This window comes from Pocillopora verrucosa, chromosome 14 (genome assembly GCF_036669915.1).
Source record: "Pocillopora verrucosa isolate sample1 chromosome 14, ASM3666991v2, whole genome shotgun sequence".
Lineage (NCBI taxonomy): Eukaryota > Metazoa > Cnidaria > Anthozoa > Scleractinia > Pocilloporidae > Pocillopora > Pocillopora verrucosa.
Genome location: NC_089325.1, coordinates 16928115 through 16952172, shown reverse-complemented (window position 1 = coordinate 16952172; position 24058 = coordinate 16928115). Strand labels below are relative to the sequence as shown.

The 24058-nt window shown below is 37.9% G+C and overlaps 1 protein-coding gene, 1 long non-coding RNA gene and 1 pseudogene across 2 annotated transcripts; 1 reads left to right on the top strand and 2 right to left on the bottom strand.

Moving 5' to 3' along the window:
- Positions 1 to 207: 207 nt before the first annotated feature.
- Positions 208 to 7136, bottom strand: LOC131772658 (LIM domain only protein 3). Its single transcript, XM_059088620.2, has 3 exons — positions 6836 to 7136; positions 4901 to 5129; positions 208 to 1615 (listed from the first exon to the last, which is right to left on the bottom strand). Exons 1-3 carry the CDS (start codon positions 6837 to 6839, stop codon positions 1378 to 1380), a joined length of 471 nt encoding a protein of 156 aa, XP_058944603.2. The 5' UTR covers positions 6840 to 7136; the 3' UTR covers positions 208 to 1377.
- Positions 7137 to 9476: 2340 nt separating this feature from the next.
- On the bottom strand, positions 9477 to 13621 carry LOC131772887 (uncharacterized). Its single transcript, XR_009339279.2, has 3 exons — positions 13460 to 13621; positions 10638 to 11037; positions 9477 to 9609 (listed from the first exon to the last, which is right to left on the bottom strand). It is a non-coding gene; the product is annotated as an uncharacterized lncRNA (long non-coding RNA).
- Positions 13622 to 17357: 3736 nt separating this feature from the next.
- LOC131772725 (uncharacterized) lies at positions 17358 to 18916 on the top strand (annotated as a pseudogene).
- Positions 18917 to 24058: the final 5142 nt, after the last annotated feature.

Sequence of the window (24058 nt, the reverse complement as noted above, 5' to 3'; positions counted from 1 at the left end):
CCCGAAAAGTTTCTTCTGGAAGATTCATTTTATTAAGTTACTGACCCTCTGTGGATGGCAGAGGAGATACAGTAACTGTTTTGAATGAGTAAAATGTTTTTAAAACCCTTCCTTATTTTTTAAATGATAAAGCCAGTAATTGACTTCACGAGTACTTGGGTTCAGTCATTATTTATCGGGGGGGAGGGGGATTGGAGACTTTTTGGGGATCACATGGTTACGGGCATTTTCTTGGTTTTATGTAATACGGAGATTTTAGTTTCTGACAGATTCCGATGCCAACCCGGGGCCTTCTTCGGTACCGTCTGGAAGCTTAGGGTTATGTTAGTATACAAAATGGTACTCCAGTCTGTTCGCCGGGAGAGAAATGATTTAATAAAAAAGGAAAATTGTCCTGCCAACCAATCAATTGCACAAGAGCCTTGATGTTGTTTGTATTAAATGATCAAATGTTGTCAAAACCCGATGTCTGTATTGTAGCATTTAATTCTGACAGACTGCTCTGTTAGCATTTTATAATAAACGCATTTTAGAGGAATGAGGGTATTCAAACGCTTATCATGACCTTGTATGCCTTTTCTGTAAAAATACTGCTAAGTGGTAACTTTTTTTTTAGTTTGAGGCTTATTTATTTCTACCTTACAAAGTACTAGTCCTCTCATTAGAATTCCTGAGTTTCCTTCTAGAGAACTTGTGGTTGAAACGTAAGAGTCAAGAGGTTTTCAGAATTCGATGTTCAAGAGTACTTTTTCATTCGGTATCTGAATGAAGTCTTTCTCCCCAAAACTTACTTGACAATAATAAGATGACAATTAGAAAACGTTTTTAGTATATAAACATCAGTGGAATACCAAGTGAGCTTTTGCTCGAAAACATGATATCTTCACGCGTAAAGATAACATGTCATCTTCACGCGTGAAAAGATCACTGTCGCTATTGTTTCATACAGAAATCGCGCCTTTGACGCAGCGCCTTTTATTCAGTATTTTATTGGTGTTTATATGATAAATAGAAGATATTATATGGCCGCTTGGAGATACGAAATTCCTCCTCTCTTGTTAAAAAGTATTCGCTCGTCCGCTACGCTCACTCGTGAAACATTTGTCAGCGCTCGAAGATAAATTTCGTATCTCCGCGCGGCCATGTAATATCCTCTTTTCATTGCACCGAAGATGCTAAGATACAAATATATGATTAAAAGAAAAAGCTAAAGGGTATTTGGAGTTATCACGTTAAAGCTGATGGACAAAGATGAGAAAACATAGGAGGCATGCAGTCCAAAGCATTCTAATTTTTGATCGTGAGTTGCTCTCTGCATGTCCTTTTTCAAACCTTTCTAAAATGGTGTATCAGGATCAGGGGAGAAATCACCGGAAGTCACACATAGTAAGCCATGTCGTTGACGTTGAAAATGCTTGTGATGTCATTGTAATCAGCCTCGCAAAGTACCACCTGAAAGTGGAGGAAAAACTTGTCGCCGACGCAGAATCTGTACTGGCAGATGTGACAGGCGAAGCAATCAAGGTGATACGTGTGCTCACGAGCCCGCATCACCATTTCCAGCGGTAGTATCGTTTTGGAGCAGTGTGCGCATTGTCCAGTGGCACCAAATAACCTGGAATGAAAATAAAAGCTAATATGTAAGGACAGCCGAGAGAGGAGTGGGCATAATATCTACGGGAAACGTCTGAAGAAAGAATGATGCAGTACGGCGATGTCAAATAGGTAAAGATTCTTTTTTTTTCAAAATCTCCTGAAGGAGATGGAACACAACGAAACAAGGCAAAATATGGGGGTTAGCTCTCAAACCTGGGGCCCGTGTTACAATTTTGATTTTTGTTCCAATGGGGACTAAATTTCAATTTCCTTGTTTTTTCCTCTGTCCAGAGAGCAATTTTATTAAGCGAGCCATCGAAAATTGCAAAAGGCCTACCTTTATCAAATAAGCTTCAGTGAAACCTATCCAAATTACGACATCGACTAACAAATTTAAATTTCTTGGGAAGAACTTGTGAACTTTTCAGCAAAAAGAACGCTACAATGTACAGCATTAAGTACATATGACAATAAACAACAATAAATACAATTGAACTGAGGTGAAAAGTGCGCTTAAGAAACCTAATACTGAATATATTCCATTAAAAGACCTTAAAATATTCAGACAAAGCCATTCCTATCATTAGTGTCAATAACCATATTGGCCAGACTCCAGAGTGCTTCTCAGAGTAATCTTTTGTTGGAACGCTCACAGATTTAACTGAGAAACGCCCCTCTGCTGCCCAAAGATTCACGATATGAAAAAGTTCGACTGCAATCTAATACAATAATAAACATACTTCTTGTCATATTAAGGTATGATCAGATCTTTATCAGCTCAAATAACGTCCATTTTTAGTATGCAACATGGCTCTCCCTCATTAGTTATCGCCTTGGCTGGGGGGGGGGGGGGAGTGGGGGGAAATGGTATTTTGGGGAAACACGTGGTTTTCAGGAGGAACGAGGGAAGATCAGTCATCGCCAGCTAAAATATTGACTGCGAGTGAGGTGGATCATTCGAATATTTCAGTCTTATGGGGGATCAGGTAAGTTTTATCCGGACACAAAGAAAATATTCCAACCGCCCCCACTCCCCCCCCCGTTAATAAATAATGAGCGTCCCCAAGGTATTGCTAAAATATTGAGCCACTCAATGACTTTATTTATAACTACTTCTGATCGAAGTTCACTAGTCACTAGGAAACATTGCCAAAGCATCATCAAAGTAACAGTGAGGATTTTTAAAACTGCCCAGTTAAATTCAATGATGATGAAGAGAAGCTAAAGTAAGTTATCACCTGACTTATTGCTAAAAAAAGGCATGTCTGCAGTAGATTAAAGGTTACTTAAACACTGCCATGTGATAAATTTAAAGCAAATAAAGGGAGAGTAAACAAAACCCATTATACTTCAAAATTGATCTACGTGCCAAGGTCAGTGAAATGAGAAACGCCGTGTGTGGTTATAATCTCGTAGCTATTTAAAAAATTTGGTGAAAACTTTTAGCAATTTACCATAGCTGGTTATTTATAACTTATAGCATTTTTACTCAGTTTCATGTTTAAGGAAATGTCATCTCTCGCCATATAAACAGCTATCACAAAGAACATGGAGATTGCTTTACATTTTTAACTTACTGAAAAGAGTCATGACTTTCAGTCGATTAGGTCACGTATAGGTAAGGGTATTTATTCCAGAGTTGACAGAATGATCCCCACGAGTGTAGTTTCGCTTGGAATAATAAAAAGGGAAACATGCTATGTCTTATAAATACACTGAGAACCATCCTCTCAGCTGGTCACGTGCAAGAGGCTGGCTGTCTTCGATCAATTTACGCGGACTTAGTGGAATAATCCCTTAGATCCGATTATGTTGTTTGCGATACCTGCGTGTAAAACTGAAGACAGATTTATGCTCCCAGACAAAAGCAGCTTATAAAAAATTTAATTTGTTTAAAAGGATGACAGAAGGTCGAATGGTAGCAGTGATATTATTAACCCGTAGAGGCTTAGGCCTGAAAATTGCCATTTAGGCCTGAAGAAATGAGTTAACGAACTTTTTTATGGCTGCGGAATGGAACATGAATGCTCGCTTGATTTCATTAATACAGCATTTTTTGAATATATATTTATGTGTTAGTGAATTAGAAAAAATGTGAGAGGTAGGTTCACAGCTTGATTTGAGTAAGAACACTCACAAACTGTTGATCCTGTTAAGGTCGTTGATTAATTACTGTAGTTGCTAATCAGTTGTGTCTGCATTTCAAGAAGACGGACGCATCACTCCTCTTAATGTTAACAAGACGGTCTATCTGCAGTTTTTACGTTCAGTTGAGTAATAATAAATAATCAAGAGAACACATACTAGATATCGTGTACTGAGAATCTCTCAGCTGAAAAATATCCAAAAAAAAAAACTTTATCGAGTACACAGAAATATAAAAGAAAAAGGAGAAAACACAGCAAGTTAATTTTAACAATGCAAGCAGCTGGTGCTCACTTGAAAATTTCCGGTAATTTTACCTGTTAATACGCTGTGGAAATTTACAGTTAAAGGCTCATTCACTGGCTAATCATCGACAAGGTTCAAACTTATTACACGATAGTGTGTTGCCTTATTCAGAACAAAGTAGTTATTATTAACTGTCGCCTTCCGATCAAGGAAATAGAATTTGATCAAGTACCCATTTCCCGTTTGTGCCAGAAGCTAACAACATGTAGAGTTTATTCAACCAAACTTCATAATATGTTTGCCGGGAAGCTGAAGCATTTTCACTCAGCGTCCATCATAGATAAATCTTTTCAACCAGCTTGAAAAATGATAAAAAGCGTTTAGTAATGCACACCATACTGTATTATGATATAGTTTTTAAAGAGGAAAGAGAACATTCGTTAAGTTCTTATTTCGTTTTGGACTATGTTGCCGTTTTTAGTAATTATAAACTGATTAAGTTGGCTGTTGGCCAGTTTTCAGTATAATGGTTAGTAAAAGGTTTAAAAAGTTTGAGCAGGAAATTGATATGCCGTGGAATTACCGGAGTTACTGATCTGGGCCAAGGTTATAACCATGGAAAGGAATTAAAACTGTACAGCGAAAATCTACAAATTTTACGAACTAATCCTAATACTTCTTCTATCTTCATCATTATTGCGCAGCAATAGAATCTAATGATCACAAACAGAAGTATTCCGTTTTCTTTTCTGAGCTTTCAGGAAAATTTTACAATGAAAAAAATTGAACAATTTTAAAATCTGTAGAAATGGTTCCTGCGTATTTAAGTTTCACTATATAATTCTTCCTTAATGATAGAGAGGATGAATACACGGATATTCTTGCAATTAGAAAAGAAACATTTATGCTTTACCTGATGTAGTCTCGTTTACAAAGTTTTAAATCTTCCCTGAGGTAAAACTTAAAGCTTAAGTCTGCCAGCTGTGTGTTGCAATACGAACATTTCAAGCACTCTTCGTGCCAAAACTTGTCCAAAGCTCGTAGCAAAAACTTGCCCTCAATTGTTTTGCTGCACTGTGCACACATTTTCTCTTCCTTGGACTCTTCTTTGACCATTTTCTTGCCGTCTTTCTTATAATCATCTAAAAGAAACGAGAAACGAGAGAAATTTCTCCTTTAATGTCCACGAGTTTCGTGGCGCCTCACCGCCCTAGTCGAGAGCAACGTGTAACATGCGTTACATCTCCGTTTTCCTTATTTACGCCATAAAAGATGGTAATAGTTGGAAAGAAACTGTCCACTCAACCATCACTATGGTTGACCTTCAAGTTTTACAACTTGTCGAGACACGAGAGGATACACCCATATCCACTATCGAACTGTATAACTGCTAAAGGGCAGACAGCTAATCGTTGCTCGACAAATTAATTATTGAAAACGCCAGTGGACTTTAGTGCATTTAGAAAAGTGGTCGTTCAGATATTAGTTTCAACTTTGCGCACCACAATGAAAGAAGCCCTCGGAAGGGAGAGGAACACCTGTTAGGAAGCTGATGCTTTTAGCATGAGAACTGTGGGAAGTTTCTTCGCAAAATTTTCTCGTTCGCTTCCTAAAATAGCACACTGAACCTCCCCAAAGCATAGTATGATTCAAATACCATCAACATTGGCATAAAATCAAATTTAACATGTTTAGGGTTAACTTTCAACCCTAATATCGGACGTTTACGCTGATAGTCGCACGAAATTTACTTCCTTAAAGCAAATTTTCCCACCCAAAAATACATTTATACTGATCTTAGATGATCGCTCAGTTGACGAGAATTTGTGGGTTTGGATATAGATTTATCGACGCTTCATTTGTGTTAAGGCCAGCATTCTCTTAGTATTATTTTCCAATCGGGGAGATATCTTATAACAAGTATGTAAAGATTTTTTAAGTTTCGAAAAACTGGTTGAACCAGTTTCTTTATTATTCGTATGAAATGTAAAGCTTGGCTTGATCTGGTTTCACTGCATGTTTACACTCATTATTGCTTTCGTACCATCGGTCTCGGCTTGCCCTCTAAATAACAGCAATAGAACTGACAAACGGTTATATTTCATCGACTAATTACTTAATCTGACACGTTGCCATCCGCTGTTCTTTCAATTAGTAGTCGATAAAAGGTTAAAAATATCTAAGAAAAGACAACCTCGCCTACATCTTCCCTACTGTTAACTAATCATTGCAACAGAACGAGAAGTTTCCAACTGAAATTTTGCTGCAACGATTGATGCCATAATAAGGTCAAAGACAATTTGATGTACATGCGTATATGCACCCCTATTGACCGATACATCCGCTTTGTTTTTCAGTTTTTCAAAATTGGATTAAAAGGAACGGCTCCTTGTCGTGCCTCTTGACATAAAGACAGAAAGAAAGAGTTTTTTTTTCCAAACAATACTGACGATTCGGTATGGATCCCTTCTTTGCTCTCATATCCTACCGTCAATTTAATTGTCGAAAGTTGTGCCAAATTGTCGGACCATTATCGATTTCTAGAGAGTACAAATTTAATGAAAGGCGCCCTATTCGCTTCAGTTGGGTTCAATTCAGATATTACTGAACAATTATGAACCTAGGAGCATAACATCTCGCTCTTCATGATCAAGGAGATAAAACTGGGGATTGACGCTCCATCAAGATTTCTTGGAGGAGAATTCCCCGAGTGGCGAATTTGTGACGATAATCAAATCATTCTCAGTAAGCCTGGATATTTTTTAAAGAGCACACGGACTTATGATGGTTTAAGACGCTGATAGGTAATGCACCCTAACAACATTCAGATAAAATGTCTACTACTTACCCATACTACACAGATTTTCTTTCGTTCAAAGATTCACTACAGCTCTTCGCCTGTTGTTCAGATCGCTGGTCTCCAGCAGAATCTGACACTGCCTTCAAAGGTGCATACCTGATTTAAGTCGCGTCGGAATTATTATAGATCGTGTTTCTGTACACAACATATTTTGGTTTTAAATAGTCCAGGGTCCTAAATAAACGAGAAACTCTTGAGATACGACTGACTATTGTGAGATAAGGACTGAATCCGCATTGTTTGATTTTCAGTTATATGGCTGCGTTTCAAAATGCGCCAAGGTTAAGAAACCGGAACGACTAGAAGCCCCTTTCACAAGCGGCTGTCACTCAAAATAGGAAGTGCAAATGGAAAATTTCAAGTACTGGTAGTAACCCCCCGAGAATTATCTGATTTGACATGAACTAATGGGCAAGTTTTTTGGAGGAATTTTAGAAATATCTTCTAGTGCCATCTGCTTTTTGTTCGAGAGGTTTTGAAAGTATCTCTACTCTCATCATAAAATAATGTTGTAACTGAAGTATCTATTCTTTTCTAAGTAAGTGTTTATTTTAATTCTGTTTGTTCCAAGGTGAGGAATGCAGGGTTATGGCCTAAACGTTAAAGTGGATATCTTAAACCAAGACGTTACCATGGTCACAATGCCACCTAAGACACATGCAAAGTAACGCGCTCTTTTGGATTTAGATATTCAAACAGTTAGCCGGAGTTTCTATCCCTTTTAACAAGAAAAAAGTATATAATTGTTGGCAATAATATTTGCTTTTCTAGTGAGAATGAAACGCTTGTATACCGTCCAACGTACTCAGCCATGTGACACCCTTTTCTTAGAAAGTGTTACAATAGATAAGAAAGGAAACAAAGCATGAAGGTCGTGTAACAGTTATCACGCTTTACGAGCTGATTAAAAAGACTATCTGCTCAGTGGATTGTATGGGACTATAAAGACAACCAAAATATTTTATAAGTTGAAGAAAACGGAAGGAAATAGCTGTCTTGTTGGAGATATGAAATCACAGTTCTGTACTTTTTTAGGGCCGTGGCCTTGAAAAGGTAGCACGAGACTTGTGAGCTAGAAGTTCGAACTGGGGAGTTGGCTTTCCAAGCCTTAGCTTAAAAAATCGCTAAAAAGTCGCTAAAAGTCGCATTCTGTTCTCATGGAGGAGAATCACCCGCACGGTGGCATAGGTCAGTGACATGGTAAAAATATATGCAAAAAAATTACACGGATAAAAAAATTGGAAAACAATTCAATCTAACTTGGAGAAAGTGTCAAGAAAATTAAAAACACCTTGAATAACTTGCCATTTGGCAGTGCCTTATCGTGCCAATTTTATATTGGCTACAGTATCTTCTCAGCTAGATAGAAATGCTTGAACTGTATGCATAAACAGAAGTCAATCCCACAGTTTGACAAGCGTAAATTGGTACTAAGATTCGTGCATTTTGCCAAAGATTAAAGGGAACAAGTCGAGGGTTTCAAATGATCCAGTCAGAATAAAACACAAGTACCGAAACAAAAACACTGAATTAAATCATACGATTTCTATTTCAGAATGAAATTAAAAAATCTGAAATTTCTTCTTTTGATTGAAACAACTTTTCCCTTTGTCTTTCATGTCCTCAAAAAAAGATTGCTAAGTACGATAGATCCATTTCCGGGGATACTGCTTTGTTTATTTTCTTTTAAAATGGGAAAAATTTCCACACACCAGAGTAAAGGTGTAAGATGAAGCTTTGGGATAAAGCACATCTTTACAAATCTCGTCTATTTTTTTTTCGTCAAAGAATAAACCGTGCTGTGATGCTATCGTCCAACTCAGGAAATTTTTTAATTCGTTTTTGCTATTTTCTTTTTGGCAACTGTTTCTGGACATTCTCAGCTGTTACGAGTTGCCGGTTTTCCGGTCAGCCTGGGTGGTCTGTCATCTATTCTGTCTTAAAATAGATTTCCGTCTTGTTTCTAACGTAAAACACAACAAAATATTCCTGCTTTGGAATTGGAAAAGGCTGTTCAGTAACGTTATTTTTTTCTTTTTCATTTATTCTGGACCTTTAGGCCCTTTTTGTTTTAGATTTTGCTAATTCCAAAGTGATTTAACTTCTTTGCAGTCTTCGGCGCAATGAAATAATTTTTTGATGATTTCTGGACTATAATTCGTAAAACAAAGGTATTGGAAGTTCGTTATTTCTGGGCCGAATGATTAATAGAAGAGAAGTATCAAATGGAACCATGCCACACAAAAAAGTCAACCGACCAGAAAACACGAGTGTGTTTAACCTGTTTTACCTTCGTTCTGTAGTATCCTCCCCTCGCCTACCGTCCCCTCCCCTCCTCTTCCCCACCCCTCCCCTCTCCTCCCTTTCCCCCTTCCCCTCCCCTCATCTTCTCCTCCTCCCCTCCCCTCCCCTCCTCTTCCCCTCCCCCTCCTCTTTCTCTCCCCCACAGAATCCCCTCATAATAAAGAGTGAATGGCACAAGTCACAGCTTGTCAATCGAAATGTTTGAGGTCGTTGTTTGAAATCTTTGTTTTCGTTTTATTTATGGAAATTTTATCATTACCGTCAAAGTTGTTTAAATGATAAGAGAGACCAAAAAAGACCACGGTCTTGTTGAGGATAATAGTCTTTTATTGGTAGAGCGATGCTTTTCTTTGGGATCTTTAAAATTGTTATGATTTTCATTTCTTCCTATGGCCTCATTTTAAGAACACATGCGCTTTCTTGGTTAAGCTTGTTAACTGTTCATACTCTCAGCGGCCCTGTAATAATACAAAAATTACACACTGATGGTTAGATAATTTTATTTGATTAAATGAGATGATGATGAAAATTGGCCGTTGAAAAGAGTTGCTAAGGCTAACGTTTTGAACATGAGCCCTTCGTCAGAGCGAATAGAGGAATTGTGGCTTACGTGGGGTTTGAATGCAGAAAAATGGAGTCACGCTTTTGGTGGGAACACGGTAACGTAAAAAACACAAGAATTAATTAGGTAAATGAAAAACGTGGAAGAATAAGAGCGCTCATTTGAAAGATTCTTTATACTAATTGATAGGCCCATCCAAGATAAAAATGTTTTGGCTCTTACAACAGGGAGAGGAAGTGAACATATCATATCGCTGGCAGTGCCCTCGGGTAGTATGAAGCGAATCTTGTGTTTTGATTGGTTACCGGTACTACACTCACACGGCTCTGTCGCAAAAAACTTAAAGGAAAAAGAAAGTAGCAAAATAGGCGCGTTTTTCGATGAATTCTGAGTTTCTTGTTCTGACTCGAAGAAACAAAGGGGGAAGTTTATGGTAGAGTCCTTTTTCTGGTTGTCCCGCTTGCATCCGTTTATCGCGTACTATTTTGGTCGAAAAAATTTCGAAAAAAATTTTCGAAATTTTGTAACATTTATTGGTCATATGATAAGATGCTTATTGACTGAGTGGGAGACTGGGGCCCGACGGTAAAATATTTGGCTCTTGGTCATGACGCATTGAACTCGCTACCCTAGGTCCCTAAGTCATGATCTCGAGCCAAATATTCTCCTGTCCGGCCCCCCCCCCTCCCCCAGTCGCCCACTCAGTCAATAAGTACATAATACGACCCAGGTATGTTGGTAGGGCATGCATTAGTTTCCTCGTGTCCACAAATTTATCATAGTGACAGTTGAGTCGAGTTTGCCGCGAGAACTTGTATTATCATATTACGCAGGAGCTGAAGATGCAATGTGAACACAGAGAGAACTATCTCAAAAATTATACAGTCCAACCACATGGATAAGATAAAGAAACAAGCTACTAACCTTGTGTCTATATTTGCCTGATTCCCAGTGGAGGTTAATGACTTCCACTCTTTTTAATTGCTTCTAATGCTTGTTCTCGTTTGAAAGCTTTCCATATAAACTGTGGAATGAAACCTTTAACTTGTTTAAACAGGGATCTTTTGTTTGTGTTCAACAAGTCTTTTTCAGCCCTTTCTCCAACTAGATATTCTCGCTTGCCGTAGTCCGGAAAGCAAAGTGGAAAACACGGTTCCAATCTGCTAGGATGTTGTTTGTTGATTGCTGAAGCCAAGTCACTCTGTTGTGCGGTGTCCTGTGGTTCACTGTGATTCACCGCAATACTGTCGCTTTGTGAGGCATCCTGTGTCACCGTGCTGGCAGCAATCATCAGGAGCATCAAGATTTTGAGTATCTCGTTCATCTGAGAAAAGACAATTTCCACTCCATTTCAGTAAGTATCGCAAGAATTTCATTTAAAAATGTGCACACAATTTCTTCCGCATTTTATTATCTTCCGTTTTAAAGTATATTTTATTACAGAAAGGGACGGGGGGTGTTAAAGGGGAAGAGGGGGAGGGGGTAAGGGGGAAGGGGGGAAGGGTCTGGTGGCTTTTTAGTTTCACAATAAAATTTACCTCATTTGAAATTTAAGGTTTAAATATATTTTTTCTATACTACAACAATGCAATAACTGGATAGTTGACCCCATCAAAAAACCTTGCTCCCGAGCAAGGTTTCTAAAGGAGGAAAATGGGACAATTTTCTTTTATCCACTCCCCCTTATACTCTGTTATCGACGACTGTTTCCCATATGTCCCCCCTGAAAACCATGTCCCAAAAATCCTCTGCACCGTACAATGATAACTGGTCTCTCATGTTTTAAAAGGAAAGGGTTAAAAAAAAGCTAAACCAAGAGACTATCAATATTCTCTTGGCTAAACATAATACAGTCATAACTGTATTAAACGGTCACCCACGGGGATTGGCGCTTAATGCAGGTTACGCATAAAAGGGGTAAGATGCAAAACGATAAAAACGTCACTTTGTGCCAATAATTAACCATTTATATTAAAAATCTTGCTCAAAATTCTAAGAATGTTAATTTTGCGGGAGATGTATGGATTAAATTTTACTTCAAAGATTGTTGTTAGTTTTATTTGAGTGGTTCCGCTTTAGTGTCCGTTCAAAACAGGTGGAAGACAATACAAACACGCCGTTTGGACTCGCGACTACGACCGCTTAATAGAGGTGACAGTTAAAGTGATTGAAGGGGAACAAATATCGGGACTTTAACAAGCGATCGCGTAGGAGAAGGTGAGCGCTACATACAGGGTGACCGCTTAGTATGTCGCCGCTCAGTACAGGTTCGACTGCAGTTGATTGTATTGTGATTAATTCATTGTTCTGTCGGCGCATATTTAGGTTGAAAATATTCGTTCTGCTTCATTTCCAATAATTAATTTCGTTGATCACGAAAGGAAAAATTGAAAAAAAAGACAAAAATAATTTTCTGATCCTGAATTCTACATCCGCTATAGGAACCTAGTTTATCAGCGTGATTATATCCTGATGGTCTATTTGTTTTTCAATATTTTCTTTCGCCTTTTTCAAGGGCTGACTCGTTAAGGTCTTTAATTCCAAGCTCGCTTTTTTCCCAGAGAGTAGTTTTCAACTTGGTTACATATTGTTCATTTATTTTACGAAGCCTTCATCAACTGGGTTACTGATCACTAACGATACAAACATTACTTAGGACAGCGCACTTGAAGAACCATATCGCAATGAGTTTCTCTTTATCATAAGTTGAGCGATTCAATTAAGATAGGAATGCTCTCTGTTCAGTAACTGAGCAAACAGTAAAACTTCCGAGATAGGTTGAGTGAGGCTATTCATCTGGTCTGCCAGCAAAATGGTTCCTTGCTATAGGTTTTTTCAGTCAAGAATCTGTGCGCACTCAACTAGTAGACCTACATGTATGTCGTACACACTTAAAAAAAATGATTGGGAAGTAGTACGGCTTGTTCAGCAGCTTTGCTGGAATTAAATGGCCGAAATGAATTTCCTTGCAACATATTCTGATATTTTCATCATTCACATCATCATTGAACATAGACGTCTCATATTGACATTCCTATCCCAGCAGTATGCAGGAACTTTGTCAGCATGGAATAGTTAAACGGCCTAACCCGCCAGGATTCCTCTATAGCTCAGTGGAAGAGCATCCGAAGTACTGATCGGAAGGTCGTAGTTCTTTTCTCCGAGTATGCCTATGTAATTCACTGAATAATATCTTCTTTCATTTTCGGATATTCTATTCATGTAGTCTTGTGGACATAAGTTTTCTAATGAGGACGTTCGCTACCAATTTTGTTTACCATTGTAAACAACGGAAAACGCATCTTGCAACGATTACTGTGTAATGATAAGACATTGAATTTCGGCTTCACTTATGCTCTACGATTCTTACTTCACGTCAGATTCATGTGAAAATACTGCTCAACAGTATTTCTGAGAAATTAGTCCTCTGTTTGTAGTTTCACACCAGATCAGGGTGGTGGAACAGGAAAATTAGAACGGAAAAACTATGGCGCGCTTACTCTGAATCTCATTGGATTACAACCGCTTTTCCGTTTCACTCTGATATCAAGTAGAACTGAACGATTAACGGAATGTCTTAGAGTTAATTTTCTGAAATTAAGTGAAATCATAATCATATGTTGAAAGATTCTTCTCGCAGACGGACTGGAATCCGGCATGATAAGACATGACTACTTGCTATTCTACAACATGCACCAACACAGCGTAGCATCTGCACCTCGTTTAAAAATTAGAAAAAATCTCACCTCTAAGGGATATGAAAAGCTTCTAGCTTAACAAAGATGGAGCCTGAGAGAAACTTGCAAAATTGGCTGGTAAGCTGCCTATCATCAAAGCGGAACTAAAGTGCGTTTCAACAGCGGAGCAACGCACTTTTATTTTGTAGCCTTCTAAAAACTATGCCCTGTTGGTGACGATAGTTTTTTTTGTCAACGTTTTCTAAGCTTCAAAGAATTAACAAAGAATAAAAGACAGCGGCTTTTATGGTAAACCTCGTTTACACATTATTTACATCCAGTTAGCATCAATTTTGAACGAACCTCTCAGGAAATTGACTTTCTTTGCGAACAATTACATCACATGCTGAGGAAATTGCGAACAATTCATTTAGTGCGCAAGTTTTCATACTAAAAGTATTGTTGCAGCTCGATGTAAAGGGAATTGGAGAAATAAAAAACTGCACTAGTTTTCAAGCTGTTGGCGGTCATATAACTCAGTTGTAGGTCTCTGTAATTTCCCTTTCTTTTTTCACTTTGGTGACATTGTTCCAACTCGATCAAATGAAATCTGGTTCACCGATTGTGCAATTCGACATAAGTTATCCAAGCCCACACGCTTCCTATGACGTACACGAGCAGAAAATTTTACACAGAAATCTAAATTTACGCAGAAATCTAGATTCATGTTGTTATTTTTATCAGAGAAAAGTTCATTTCCCCTATTACTTTTTTGCTTTCAGAATGCGCAAAAATTCTTAATCATCGGTGGCTCGTTATTTCTCCGAACGAAGTTCGTTTTTTGAATAAATAAGTTGTAATATTTCTACAATGTACAGGAAACAGATAAATAATTCCGTTACTATTTTTTTTTCCTTTCGTACTTAATTAACCTTTCTTCGATGAAATAATGCTATTACTTATCGTAAAAGTGCTCTCGTGGAAAAATCAGCTTTGTGAAAAAATATTTATTTTTCAACTCAAGTCTACGTAACGCCTCAGCGAAACGGAAAAACCAACATAACTTGCTCGTGAAGAACTTTCGAAAACAACGTTGTTTGCTTTTCTTTTGAATACCATTGTGCAAGGTTGAAAATTAATTAAACTTTTAGTTGCCTCTGTAAAATAATAACAATTGTTGACTGTAAGTAAAACAGAAAGGACCAGCTGACTCGAATTTAAGGATTAAAATAGCGATTTTATAATCACGAAGTGATGTTCGCTTCGGTTTTCAAATGTTTGAGAAGATAAATGAAATTTAATTATTCCTGATGTTCCTCTGAGAGGGTACCATTTGCTGAGCTTCAACCCTGAATTAAAGCAACCCATGTCAAGAAAAATCTCTCCCATTAATTTTTCGAATTTAGAACTTTCAAGTGTTTTCTATGATTGTTCGTTGTGAAATTGCAACCGTTCGCTCGCCTTTAATCAGACGTTCTCGCAGTCGTTCCGAAATAACGCCTTGAGATGATTATTCGCAGAGATTTTATCCTTCTTGAAAAGCATTCTACCGGCTGGCTGTTCATTTAAGTTATTTACTGATAGAGAAGTAGAGTAAATAACTGAAACATCATCTAGAAGTCCGAGGTTTCTCTTTCACTAATGATTTATTGCATGAGAGATTCAAATTCATTTGCTCTCCGTCTACTTGATCTCACGAAGAATTATTTTCATTATCGTACTCGTAGCAAGTCTTTGGAACCGATGGACATTAGGATAGTCCAGATCGCACCGGTGATAATTACGTTTTCTTATGAAACTTTCATAAAATTTGAAATTCATTTTAAGAGGATTACCAAACTTAATTTATCAAATAAGTCTCATTAATGACATTAATTTAAGACCACAAAAGAGTGCTTAATCTTGCTTAATCTCGAATGATTAACCCAATTCATTAGGAAATATTTTCTTAATTTACGAAAAAGTATCCTTTGTTTGGGATCGGAAACTGAAGAAGCAAAATGGATAGTTAGTGAGTGAAAAAATACCTAAAAAACATGATTTGTTTCCGTAATGAAGAAGTTTATAAAAGAACGACTTCCTAGGTCTGGACCACGACAAAAACATTTCAGAAGTCTGTGGAGATATACTGTTTTAATTTCATATGCAAATAAGGTTTTTTTAAACATCCGTCATGTGGGCAGGAACCTAGAAGATATAGAGACTTCCTTCCTTTTTTAAATTTTTCAAAACATGTATGAACATTTCGAAAAAAATCGATCATTTCCAAATGGAGCGGAATAAATTGTCTAGTTCCTCGGCCGAAAAAAGAAAGTACAGCTCTTAAAGACGAGAACAAATGAGGACTAGCAGCCTTGCTACATTGATGACGAAGGAACTGTTCAAAATAGCCACTATTCTGGATGATCTTTTTTTTTTAAGCAAAGATCCCGTACTATGACAATGTTATTGTCGCTCAATTTTGCGGATAAGAATGCGTAGCCACAATCAAGAAAAAACGAGAGAGTGTCTCACTTAAAAAAGTGTATCTTCCATACACACACACACACATATAAATGTCATATCACTATACAGAGATTAAACTTCGTCATGAGACGTAAATTGTTGCGAACCTTTTCCTCGAATCCAAAATCTCGTCCGACGCAGGTGGAGTGTCTCAAGTCTCTTGGAGCTGAGGAAAACCGAACGGTGTTGGGCCGAGGTAGAAGCTGAAATCTTAATGTTCTCAAAGCGTCTCGGCAGTTCATTTTTAAATTGCGGCACAAAGGTGTGAAAAAGGCGCCCGACGGAAATGAAGTCTTATTCGTTGTTTAGATTTTCGATGATATTTTGTTGAGTGGATGGAAAGAGCAAACCATGACCATTTCAAACATATAAGCAAATACTAGAGGACACCCAATGATTTGGCAACAATACAATCATCCTCAGATTCATTTTAAACGTTGTAAGTACCTTTTTCCGTTTAAGTACTGAAAGCCATTCGATCACGGAAGGTTTTATTCAAAGAATACCCCAAGAAATGGTTTCAGTAACAGGGTAAAACTTGCTTTCAGACTTAGTTACGTAAAAACATTAAGGAGAAGAATACCTAAGATTTTATTTAATATAGAGTTTGAAATAACGAGATCGAGCATCGTGGTATTGTCTGATCATAAAGCAGTATTAGAATTAAAAAAAAAATTAACTTTTCGGCAGATAGCAGTGGAATAACTTTTGTGACAGTTCTGAGAATCTGACACTCTTAGCTTAAGTCGTTGAATTTAGGCAACTCTGTGAAAAATAAAAGTCTTAAAGAGGAGATAGATATATCAGGAGGAGTCGGAATGACTAGACGCTCCCCGTTTATAGCAGGAAAAAGCTTATCCTAAACTCGTTATCAATGCCCACAATTCAAACGTTTCACTGACCGAGTTTAATTGCCCTCTTAAAGTGAATTCCTTCCCCATATTTCCTAGTTCCTTAAGAAAAATGATCTAATTACGTGACGCTAGTATCAAAAGATAAGAAATGTGAAATAAGTCATGGAAACAAAAAATGTTCTAGTCTTTTCTTAATTTTAAACACTTATAGGGGCTCTCCAACACAAGTGAATATATGCAGCATTTCGAACCATTGCGATGCGGATGATAACTGACAAATTACGGGAATTGTTAAGAATAGCATGGTGTCGGTGTGGAGAAATATATCTCAAACACACGCAAAAACGTTCATTTTGAGAACCTGCAAACAGAATGAATCTTCGTTGCCATAAACGGCCAACCTCATCACTATTCAAGGGTTCACATTTTATGTAAACTGTGTGGGGGATGAGTGTCTCAATGGGGTGAACTTTTATGGTAAGACGCAGCAAAAATGATTAAGCTGTTGGGCCTGAAAATTGACAAATTTTAACCGTATGTCGTAAACAGTGTGAAAAGGAAAACTTTCTGTGAACACGAACGAAAATAAATCAACTGTTAGCCATAAAATGGCCAAAATTTTAACAATAACAGGAAAAGCCATTACCCTACTGAGACCCTCTGTTGTTACGTAATAAATTTAATCCTTTGCTAAAAACTTGACTAAGCCTAACATCCATGTAGATCATTGATAACCGATTTATTTGTGTAATAAAGGTAAATTCAAATCTTTTCACCTTTTCCAATTTTTTCCCCATTTTTACTGCGTGAAGAATCAATTCTCGCTAAGAAATATAATTACGAGTTTCACCGTAAACTGGAGACCCAGCAATTCTGCCCAACTGAAACTGGAAGACAAAAAAAAATTCTAACAGGAAATATCGTGAGACTCTGCTGTGGTGAATTATTTATTTCTTTATTTTCCTTAACACCTATTATGCACCGCGCACCAGTTCATTTACGAGCAATTCTTTCGTTATATGAAATATTATTTTAGCGCTTTACGAGAATTACGTCGCCCAATACATTTCATACTTCACGCCCTTATAGCAGTGTGTGTTTTATTTTTAGCTGTGCGTTATAACCCCTTCCGATTTTATAAAATTATTCATTGCATTTGGTAAGTTTTTTTTATCCGTCTCATCTTGGTATTCATTTAACCTGCCCTATTTTTGTTAGTTTGTTTTGTTGTGAAGGTCACTGTCTGCGCTTTAGGAATTCACTTCATTCACTTCAATTCACTTCATCTCCACCTATTAAATTTCCGTCAATGCCGTGCGGGACCGATTAAGCAACCAAAGAGCCGAAAAATCTATCTCACTATTGCCTCCTTTGCGCGGTTTTAAAATGGCATCATTCAATATTAATCAATTAACAACTCATATAGACGAGCTAAGAATCCTATTAGCAAACAATGATATCGATATTATTTCCATAAATGAAACGAAACTGAACGAGAGTATTCGAGATCATGAAGTTCATATTTCGGGATACGAAATAATTCGCCGCGATAGACTTACAAAATCCGGCGGAGGGGTATGCTTCTATGTAAAAACCTCAATCAACTTTACTGTACGAAATGACCTACATATGGGTGCATTAGAAAATCTTTGCTTGGAAATCCATAAGCCAAATTCAAAACCTTTTGTGATTGTTACTTGGTACAGACCACCTGACTCTCCTATTGGCATTTTTTCACCTTTTGAATCCCTAATTGGAAAATTGGATAGTGAAAATGTAGAATCTTTTGTACTGGGAGACATGAACTGTGATATGATCACTACTCGATATGACAATGACGTATCCAAATTAAGGAGTATTGCCGATGTCTACGGACTCGAGCAGCTCATCTCTGAACCAACGAGGATAACACCCACCTCTTCAACTCTAATTAATTTAATCTATACCAACTGCTCAGATAAGATCGTTTGTTCGGGAGTTTGTCACATCGGGATAAGTGATCATAGCATGGTGTATGTATATAGAAAACTTGCCCAGAACGGAATGTCTAATGGACATAATTCTATTACATATAGAAATTTCCCAAATTTCGATCGTCAAAATTTTCGTTATGACATCCTATCTCAATATTGGGATAATGTATATGAGTCTTCCAACCCAAACGTGATGTGGCGGCAATGGAAATGTACATTTCTAGCTATTGCTGACAAACATGCCCCACTGAAAACGATGCGTGTTCGTTCACGGAGTTCTCCATGGATTACCTCTGAATTGAAAGACTCTATGCATACTAGGGACATATTAAAAATCAAAGCTAGCAAGACAAATGATCCTAACGATTGGGCATTATTTAAGAAACAAAGAAATATAACCAATAAGCAAATACGCTCAGCTAAGCTAGTTTATTACCAAAATAGTTTTAATAAGCACACCAGCGACTCCCGAAAGACCTGGCAGACTATAAACGAGCTAACCTCTCGAAAATCTGGGAAAACGTCAGTGGCGTCACTAAAAGTGAACGGATTAACGATAATTATAATAAAGTTCGGATATAACGCGCGGTGTCATTGGTTGAAAGAGCGTGCTCTATGAGAGTATAGAGCATAGAGCTGAGCTAAAGCTGTCACGCCATCTGCCAAACTGTACTATGTTCGACCTTTTCCGGGACTTCCTTTTAGCTTTTTTCCGATAATTGAAAGTGAAATTTCGGAACAAGCGAGCCGGCAAGTAGCAACAGAAGAACCAAACAAATGTTTGTAAACATACCAGGCGCCGTCATTTACGTTATTAAAACGTGAGCAGATAGGAAAATCCTCAAAGGAAAAACAAAATAGACGTTCCGAGTTTTAAAGATTTTCACGCTCAGTTAGATTGCAAGCTTACGTACGGTAATAAAAATCAAACACAGCTAACACTCGTATAGTATATAAAGTTCAGTGTTCAAAAACAATACAGAGCAAAACAGAAATGATGAAAAATATAACTAATCTGGCATAACTGTTAAAATTCATACTAATCATGACGGTGTCTGAGCGAATATGATTATGCCGAAGTCCATCGCGGCTCGCTCATCATGGCGATCTCCGGTCATCATGGTAAAGCAAGCCTCCGGCAGAAACTACGTCGGCCGCCCTTCGAGTGAAAAAATAAGAGCTTGCTCTGATATCCTTTCCGATGCATTGAGTGGAAAGTCACATCAGTCACTGCAGCCGAGTTTTGTGGCGCTGTCATCCCGAGCGATCTTCATGTTCCGGTGAATTCGTCTGTCGTTCATTCAAAAACGCTCGCCTTGAACAGTTTGTTTTCTACCTTGTCATGTGAAAATCCTCGCGTGTTTCTATGAGCCATAATTCAGCTGAATTTCACTGCAAATTTCACTTCAAGATTCTGTATTAGAGACTTAAAAACTTCAGGCAAAAGTGTTAAATTCGACCTGCCGAACTATTTCAGTTTGTAAACTATCGCAGAATTTGAACTTTGATGGTTTTTGAACTTTGATGGTTTGACACTTTTGACAGCTTTAGTCTTGTACAGCCAATCAGATTATTTGAACCATTCTAACAGGGATTATAATGCAGAAGGATTTGATTTTGATTTTGACTACGTCTCGTGTTTCTCCCTACACTTCTTTCGTGCTCTAGCCACTTCCTAAGTGCTTTATAACAGAACAGAGCACAGTCAAGGCTTCTCTATTTGTTAACTAATCCGTTGGAGCTATCAAACGAATTCAATAACCACTTTGCTAATATTGGTCCAAAACTTTCCAGTGAGATAAATTGCGATAGTGGTAGCTATCAAAGATATCTTACCGCTACAGATAACGGTTTAAGCTCCAACCCACCAATCCAAATAAAGTATTTCACTTTTAAATAAACTAGACAAGTCAAAGGCAACGGGCCTTGACAAAATATCTGCTAGTTTGGTCTGGGAATATGCTGATCTTATTTGTGTGCCGATATGTGATATTTTCAATCAATCTATTAACCAAGGGACGTTCCCAGATGACTGGAAATATGCAAGGGTTTCCCCTCTTTATAAACAGGGTGACCGCGGTGATGTAAACAATTACCGCCCAATATCGGTGATTCCAATAGTGGCGAAGGCGTTTGAAAGGATAGTTTATGAACAGTTGTATGCCTATTTGAAAGATCACGATATTCTATGTCAAAATCAGTCAGGTTTTCGTGCTAATCATTCAACTGTAACAGCTTTGTTGGAAGCGACAGATTCTTGGGCATATGATATTGATAACGGGAAAATCAATGGAGTCATTTTTCTGGATTTGAAGAAAGCTTTTGACACTGTTGATCATCAGATTCTTCTATCGAAACTAAACTATTATGGTATACATGGCAAATCTTTCAAATGGTTTCAGTCATATCTTAAAAACCGCACACAAAAATGCTCTGTGAACGGGTCGCTTTCCAATAGCTACTCACTGACATGCGTCCCTCAAGGGACCATCCTCGGTCCATTATTGTTCTTATTATATATTAACGATCTTCCAAATTGCTTATCAAATTGTAAACCAAGAATGTACGCTGACGACACACACCTTACATATGCGGGCAGTAATCTTGAGAATGTTCAGTTTTGTCTAAATGAAGACCTAGCAAACGTTTTCAACTGGCTACAAGCAAACAAACTTACATTGAACATGACCAAAAGCGAATTCATGCTAATATGGTCGAGGAAGAGACTGAAGACTCTCACAGCTTCACCAACAATTACAATGAACAATACTCAAGTGAGCCAGGTTACAGCTACGAAATCGCTTGGTGTAATAATAGACGATAAACTCGATTGGCATAGTCACATCGAAAAATTAACCAAAAAGATCGCCTCTGGTATTGGGGCCCTAAAGCGAATTAGGCACCTGATCCCAGCATCAACCTTACATCTCGTTTACCAAGCCTTAGTAAAACCTCACTTTGGGGTAACTGTGGGAAAACGCTACGAGACAAACTGCAGAATAGAGCAGCCCGTGTGTTGACATTCTCTAACTATGATGCTGATGCAACTTAGCTACTCGAGTTTTTAAGGTGGAAAAATCTTACACGCCAGCAGGAAATTCACAAAGCCACCATGATGTTAAGATGTCTGCACGGGCTAGCTCCAGAGTATCTGTGTTCAAAGTTTACGTGGCGTGACTCTGCTTATGACCTCAGGGACTCTTAAAATAAGCTCAATGTTCCATTACCGCGCACTAATTATTACCGAAAAAGCTTTAGCTACAATGGCGCCATGTTATGGAACAGTCTACCATGCGATATAAGGAACACAGAGTCTCTGGGGGTATTTAAACGTAAGATCAATGACATTCTTTAAGTCTAACGCACGGCACTCACGGAAAACAGCTTTTAGTGTTATTGTATATAGTTTGAGTTTTAAATATTTTAGCGTGTGTGATATGTATTTTTTAGGCTGATGAATTGACCGTGTTTAAATAAAAATAAAATGAAATGAAATGAAAATAAATGGTAAATCAGTTTTTGAACAACAAGCCTGAGTGTTTATCGAAGCGATGCCAATGCCTCTTCAGACTCCATCCTCATTTTGAGTTAGTGGAATAAAAACTAAGTTAAAAATTCAAAGTTTGATTCCGTCAGTATTTGACCATAGAAATTGTAAGTTAGCTAACCAAAGTTAGCACTTTCTGGCATTAAAGACCTCTGCGTATTATTTCTTCTGATAAATTTTTTAGTTTTAAACTGATCATACATTTTTGGTTCTATCATAAATCTTAGCTGGGATGAATGTAGAACAACGGAACATCTGCACAACGTTGAGTGAAATTTCCCGTTCTTTTCATCGCATTAAGAACCTGTTTACATGGAGGTGGGGGACCCCAGGTAGGTGAGGTAACCCTCCTAGGTGGGGTAACCCGCCTGTCCATATAATTTCTTATTTTATCTTGATCACGTCAAAACAGGCCTTAAGTTTGTTATTCATGGGGACCTAAAGCAAACCATGGCGATGACGGCAACGAGGCCGTGGAAAAAAACAAAAATCTAATGGGTAGAACAATAGCTCAGCTCGTGCGTTTCAAAACTTTCAAAAACGCATATGAAAAAAATACGCGCTTCTGATTGGTTGAAAACAACTGCATTTTCATGTAACACGAGTGTAAATTGCAAATAGCGCGCACACGCTTACGAAGTATCGTCTCTCTTGACTCTCTGGGCGTTCTTTCCTATACATGATTAACAAGTGATAACATGATTTCTCTCGCAATTTTGTGTAATAGGCACTTGTAAATTTTTTCAAAGACTACCAATCGGGTCTTGCCCTACGGGCTCGTGCAATTTTGTTGTCTTTAAAAATTTTTTCGTGATTATTAAAACCAGTTGCACTCGAAATCATGTCATTACCTATGTGTACATTTCTTAGTCGTCCTCTACTAAACAACGACGGGAAATTACCAAAATTTGCTTCGTCTGATACCGAAACCCATGGGGCAAAATCTGAATTTTCTACCAGGAACTCAGCACTGCTCCCACCGCTTTGCTAAAGTTAAGGTATGGCGCCGTATATCCCTATGCTATATAGCACTACGGGGTGTTTCTGTGTATATTGCTGTGTTTTACAGAGGCACGTGGTGCCTTATTTTCAGCTAAGTGCTGTGTAGGGACTTTTGCTGCTATATTGTGAGTATAAATGGGGAAGTATAGAGCTGAGAAGGAGTAAAGTTTGTTAGTAAATAGAGAATAATACATGGTGCGCCAAGATATGAAATTTCTCTTCGAGTGTGCAACTCGATAGCCCACGAGTGAGCGCAGCGAACGAGTGAGATGTCGAGTTTAACACGAGAAGAGAAATTTTTATATCTACAAGCAACCATGTATTATTTTGTTTATCATATAAACACAAAAGCCCTTTACTGACAAGAAAAGTCGACTCTTGATGTATGAAAATAAATGAATCGTGCGTTGGCGCTAACTCTTAAGATGGAAAAATGCGCTGAATCATGATTACAAAAACAACAATAGTTGTAATTTTCAATATACAAAATTCTTAGTCATTGACTTGGTCCTTACCGACAGAAGAAATCTTTTAGGTACACGGCCAAAATCGGCCTGTGGCGAATCTTCCAATTGTCGATTTTCGTTCTCAGCCGCGAGAAATGCCATTACCAAAGCCACTGAATACGTAACTTTCGGTTTTTCTTTCCTTACTTTGGTTTTCTTCCCCTACTAGGAACGTTTGAAAGTCACTGTCTTAAAGCGATACGGATTTTTCAGTGTTTTAGCAGCCATAATCCGTAAAAATTCTGACAAACGACCTTGGATTGAGAATGGTGAAAAAGCTT